Source organism: Calidris pugnax, unplaced genomic scaffold (assembly GCF_001431845.1).
Source record: "Calidris pugnax isolate Ruff unplaced genomic scaffold, ASM143184v1 scaffold431, whole genome shotgun sequence".
Taxonomy (NCBI): domain Eukaryota; kingdom Metazoa; phylum Chordata; class Aves; order Charadriiformes; family Scolopacidae; genus Calidris; species Calidris pugnax.
The window spans coordinates 275,105-280,991 of NW_015091459.1; the positions used below are offsets into that span (position 1 = coordinate 275,105).

At 60.1% G+C, this 5,887-nt stretch overlaps 1 protein-coding gene across 1 annotated transcript in view; it reads right to left on the bottom strand.

The window, feature by feature from the left end:
• Nucleotides 1–510: 510 nt before the first annotated feature.
• Nucleotides 511–5,887, bottom strand: part of MYO1F (myosin IF) — a 27,417-nt gene continuing 22,040 nt past the window's right edge. The window contains exons 25-28 of the mRNA XM_014961626.1: nt 1,948–2,031; nt 1,589–1,790; nt 1,037–1,203; nt 511–955 (exon numbers count right to left, since the gene is read on the bottom strand). Of these exons, the coding sequence (XP_014817112.1) occupies nt 879–955; nt 1,037–1,203; nt 1,589–1,790; nt 1,948–2,031 (530 nt within the window). The 3' untranslated portion in view covers nt 511–878. The remainder of the gene's footprint in view (nt 956–1,036; nt 1,204–1,588; nt 1,791–1,947; nt 2,032–5,887) is intronic.

The window sequence follows — 5,887 nt, forward strand, 5'->3', positions numbered from 1 at the left end:
TGGCTGTCCCCCCTGTCCCGCGATCGGGGCAGAGAGGGACCCTTGAACCCCAGAGCTGGTGGCAGTTTCCACCCCATGCATTGTCCTCCACAGAGGATACACCCCCCCCTCCCCAAACCACCATCAGAAAAAGCTGCTGTAGTTTGGTGGGTTCTCCCCAAGTGCCCCTCGCAATTTTTCCCTTGGGAAATCAGGGAAGGGTGGTGGCACCCTGGTCCTGCTCTGCCCCGTTGTCCTGCTGTGCCTTGTCACTGCCCTGGCAGCTCCCAGCCCTGCCACCCCGTCCAGAGTCACCCCAGGCAGCTCCAACGCCGGGGAAGGGTCCCCGGGGGTGCTGGGTCTCTGGATTCAACATCTTCTGGAGGGTTCAACGCGGAGGGAATGGGGCCACCTCCAACCTGTGTCCCCCTACGTCCCCCCGTGTAGGTGCAGGTCTCTTGCCACAAGGGCCAGTGGGAGCCACGGGCCAGCACCAGAGTGAACCTCAAACTCCAGGCTCAGTTGGTTAGATTGAGATTTGAACAAGTCTGATTATTTACCATAATTTTTAACATACAAACATTTACCATAATTATTAACAACAATCCTATTTATACCCCTGAATCAGCGGTTCCCCTCCCGGAGTCCAAACAAGCAGCAAAGAGCCGGTCCTTGCCGTGGGGAGGTCACCATCTAACGTAGCTGTGGGATACGGTGGTTGGCACCAGCACAGCCCAGTAGCCAGCACAGGCCAGTGGGGATGGGGGGTCGTGAGGAAGCTCTTGTTCTACACCAGCATCAGTGGAAAACCATCACGGAGTCACCTCCGGCCCCTTCGGCACGGCCCCCGGGGGAGGATGGATGGTGACTCCTTTCCTTGCCTCTGACCACGCGGCCACTCAGATCTTCTGCACGTAATTCCCAGGGAAAAGCCCTTCCTTGCCGTGCAGCCGGCCCTTCCACCAGCCCGAGATATCTGGGAAAAAGGAGCCGGGTGAAGCCTTGGTGATGCCACAGGGCACCGCAGGGCAGGGGGTAAAGGGGGGTCGGGTGGTACCTTCCAGCAGGACGTCGATGATGTCCCCCACGTTGAAGCTGAGCTCGTCCACGTCCTGCCCGATGTACTGGTAGAGCGCCTGGCACCGCGGCACGGCCGCCTTGGGCTGTGGCTTGGGGCGACTGGCTGGGGGTGGCCGCTGGCTCACGCTGCGCCGGCGCTGCATGCTGTGGGGTCAGGGGTGGGGGACATGGTGGTCACACACCAGGAACACACCGGTCACACCAGGGAGGATGCAGGATGCACTGCACACTCCCTCCCTCCCTCCCTCCCAGCCTGCCCACCCCCACCGAGGGGATGCTCTGTGCCTGCGGCTCAGGTGGGTCCTCCCAGTGCAGGGACTGGGAGAACTGGGGTGTGCAAAAGCCTGGGAGATGCCACCATCCTGCCAGCAAAGTTGGGTTGCCCAGACCTTCTCGGGTTGTTGCTCCGTTGGGCAGCGAGGCTGGTCAGAGGGGACAGAGCATCTCTGGGGGTGGCAGCAGTGGAAGGATGGGGTGGGAGGGGGACATGGGTGCTGGTGGGGGACACAGGTGCTGGTAGGGGACCTACCCGGCCACCCCCTGGTCCGGTACATTGAGGAAATCCATGTTCTGCTCGGATGGGGGCCGTGCCTTCGGCTGGCGGCTGGCGTTTCGGGGGGGCAGTGCCGCGGCCGGTGGCCCCCTCCCCTGCTTCTGGGGTGCTGTGTAGGTGTCCCGCTGAGCCCGGCTGTCACCACGCGGGAATTGGGGTGCCCCGTTCCTGCAGGCACCTGGAAGACACCCCCCCCACCAAGGATGGTGAGTTACAGGGGGCCCCCGCTCAGCCTGCACCCCCCAGGAGTGCAGTGCTGGCTGGATCCAGGCTGGGCCCCCCCTCCCCATCACCCCCCCTCCCCATCACCCCCCCTTTGGCGCCACCCTCCTCACCTTGGGGTGGTGGTGGGGCACTTCGGGAGGATGCTGGACACCTTCTGCCACCTCTGCTCTGTGTCACACCCTTCCTCGTGGGCTCTGGAGGGGGGGACATAAGCTCCGTGTTAGGTGACGGGCTTCAGGGCTGGCTGGGGAGGGGGGGGGTGATGCTGCCCCCAGAGTTTGCACCCAGCTGCCCTTATCCCCAAAACACCCCGTGCTGCCCCATCACCTGAGCAGAAGTGGGTCCTTCCTGAGGGAAATGCAAACCCCCCAGGGATGGGGCACATGTTGGCTCACCCCAATGTCCCCAGGCCTCTGGCCATGCCCTGTGGCCCCAGTTCTCCTGCCCCCCCCCCAAATCCCTGGGTCCCCTGGCACTCACTGGCGTTCCTGGGGAGCCCGTCCCCGATGCTGACCGTCAGCGTTTTGCCTCCAGCTTTGAGGGTGGCCACGTCGCCCTGTCCTCTGACGAAGGTGACGTTGCGGGTGCCACCACCGCCCCAGCCCTCCTTCTTCACCCGAAACTGTAGTCTGGGGGAGAGAGAAGCCGTGAGACCAGAGGGAGGGGACCCTGTCCTGTTTTGTCACCTCTCCCGGCCTCCATCCTTACGTGTCCTTGAAGGAGAGGGAGAGCTTGGTGCGGGTGAGCTCCTCGTAGCGTTTGCACAGCAGGCTGATCAGCTCCGTCTTGAAGATGGACTCCAAGAAATTGTCGGCATCGGTCTCATGGAGGATGAAGAAATCATCCTGCCTGGTGCTGGGGGAGGAACCCCAGTTGGGGGGGTGTCAGCAGGGGTAAGGCTGGTGCCAGCCAGGGTCCACCCCGAGCAAATTTGGAGGGTGATTTAGATGGAAACCGCCCCAGCCTCCAAAGCCCCATCTGCAGTGCACTCTGTGGGTGACCTCCTCCCCACAGCCTGATGTCCTGCTGGCCCATGGGCTAGGGACCGGGGCCTGGCCGGGGTCACCAGAGGATGGAGAAGCTGGTTGAGCTGATGGGTGAAGCCCAACCACATGGACATCCCCCTGTGCGGAGCCCATGCCAGACGCACCTCAGCGAGACACCGCTCACCGCCTGGATCTCCACCTTCTTCTTGAGCACCTCCTTGATCTGCCCCTTCTCAGGACCTTTCTTCACCTTCTCCCGCCCGATCAGGTAGAAGTACTTGGGGGTGAGGATGAAGTCCCTCTTGATGGGCTGGGAAAGGGCAGAAGCAGGGGGTGAGGAGGTGTTTGCAGGGGGGCACAAGACCAGCACACACATCTCACCCAAGGGCGGCCACCACGAGGCATGGCTTGGCCTGTCCCAAGCCCGGAGCAGGTCCATGTACCTTGAATCTCCGGTCGTACTTGGTGATGGAGTCGGCGAAGTCTACCCGCTCCCGCTTGGCCAGGAACTGGCGCAGCTCCGGCCGCTCCTCCATGCCCAGGTAATCACCCACGAAATTCCTGTTGATGCTGTTCCTCCTCCGCTCTTTGAAGTTGTAGAGGATGTTGGAGGCTGCGTGGGACCCGAAGCAATGCCGGTCAGATGGGGCTCTGTGCCATTGGTTCAGACCACAACCCCTGACCACCCACCCTGCAAGAACCATCACACGGACTATGGCAGCAAGAAGTGGGGCTCGTTTTATGCCATGGGAGGAATCTGAACTGCTTGAGCTTGGTTGGCTTTGAAACCCATTAATTGCCCCTTGGGCCATAGGCAGGGAACCTGGGCCAGGCTCTCACCACCCTCACACCAAACAAGTTCTTCCCCACAGCTCAGCTCCATATCCCCTCTTTCAGCTTGAAACCATTACCCCTTGTCCTATCACTACATACTTTTGTAAAAGGTCCCTCTCCAGCTCTCTTGTAGACCCCCTTTGGATACTGGAAGGGGTTATAAGGTCTTCCTAGAGCCAGAAATCCATGCCCTCCTTTAAGATGGAGGAAAAGACCCCGGGCATCTCATGGTCTGGTCCCTCCTCACCCCCCTCCTCATCAGTGCCACAATTAGGAACTGAGCTGTTGCTCTCCTGCTGCTCTGGGTGAAGAGCACCCTAAAAGGGTGCTGGTGTCCCCATCCTTGCCTGGCCTTACCCTCCTCTCGCATCTGCTCATACTTCCGGATGGCGATGTGCCGGCGCCAGGCCTTCTGGATCACCCGGGCGAAGCCGTCAAATTTCCGTTCCCTCATTTCCTCGAGGAGGAAGAGCTGGGAGGGACACGGGGTGCTGAGTCTGACCAGCCAGGGGTCACCCAGCACCCATGCTACATCCCTTCTCCCACACGTCAGCAGGGACACCTACCAAACCAGGTTGCTCCAAGCTCCCTCCAACCTGCCCTTGAACCCCTCCAGGGATGGGGCAGCCACAGCTCCTCTGGGCAACCTGGGCCAGGCTCTCACCACCCTCACACCAAACAAGTTCTTCCCCACATCTCATCTCAATCTCCCCTCTTTCAGCTTGACGCCATTATCCCTTGTCCTATCACTACATACTTTTGTAAAAGGTCCCTCTCCAGCTCTCTTGTAGACCCCCTTTGGATACTGGAAGGGGTTATAAGGTCTTCCTAGAGCCAGAAATCCATGCCCTCCTTTAAGATGGAGGAAAAGACCCCGGGCATCTCATGGTCTGGTCCCTCCTCACCCCCCTCCTCATCAGTGCCACAATTAGGAACTGAGCTGTTGCTCTCCTGCTGCTCTGGGTGAAGAGCACCCTAAAAGGGTGCTGGTGTTCCCATCCTTGCCTGGCCTTACCCTCCTCTCGCATCTGCTCATACTTCCGGATGGCGATGTGCCGGCGCCAGGCCTTCTGGATCACCCGGGCGAAGCCGTCAAATTTCCGCTCCCTCATCTCCTCGAGGAGGAAGAGCTGAGAAGAACATGGGGTGCTGAGCCTGGCCAGCCAGGGGTCACCCAGCACCCATGCTACATCCCTTCTCCCACACGTCGGCACCCCAAACCCTTCCAGGGGTTGTCCAAGGGGATGCTTGGCCACATATAGTGTCCCCGGGGTTGAGGGACAAGTGGCAGAGCCAGGCCACCTACCGATTCAGGGTTCTTGACAAAGACCTTGCTCCGACCCATCTGGTACTGATCTGGGTCCATGTTGACAGAGCGCAGCAAGTGCTGCACCCCTTGTCGCTCATCCCCACGCCAGGATGGCCAGGTCTCAGGGGTGAGGATGGCATAGCTGTGGGGAGAGGGGACGTGAGTGGCAGCCAGGCTGTGGGGACCCACCACCACCCCGTCCTGGTGGTCACTCACCGCTGCAGGAATTTGTGGAAGAGGCGGCGGTAGGCGAAACCTGCCCGGCGCACACGGATGTTCTCCTTCAGCCCCAGATACTCCACTTGGTGCTTCACCCTGAGGAGCAGGAGGGACACGCTTGGTGTTGGAGGGCAGCAGGTCGGTAGGGGACCTGCCCAGGTCCTTTGGCTACTGCTTGGCATGAGGATGCCCTTGACTGTGCATGTGTGAGAGCTTCTGGGGCTCAGATGGAACCTCTGGGTGATGCATGTAGAGGTGCTCCTCTGCTCCTCCCCACATGCTCCTCAGTGCACACCTCGTGCTCCCCTGGGTCCATGGGCAGCACAGAGGGATCAGCCCAGGGTGCAGTTTTTGGAGGAATAGAATCATAGAATCATAGAATGGTTTGGGTTGGAAGGGACCTCAAAGATCATCGAGTCCCAACCCCCCTGCCCTGGGCAGGGACACCTCTCACCAGAGCAGGTTGCTCAAGGCCCCATCCAGCCTGGCCTTGAACACTTCCAGGGATGGGGCATCCACAACTTCCCTGGGCAACCTGTTCCAGTGTCTCACCACCCTCATAGTAAAAAATTTCTTCCTGAGATCTAATCTGAATCTTTTTTCTTCCAATTTAAAACCGTTTCCCCTTGTCCTATCATTACCCTTCCTGGCAAAGAGTCCCTCCCCAGCTCTTCTATAGGCACCCTTCAGGTATTGAAAGGC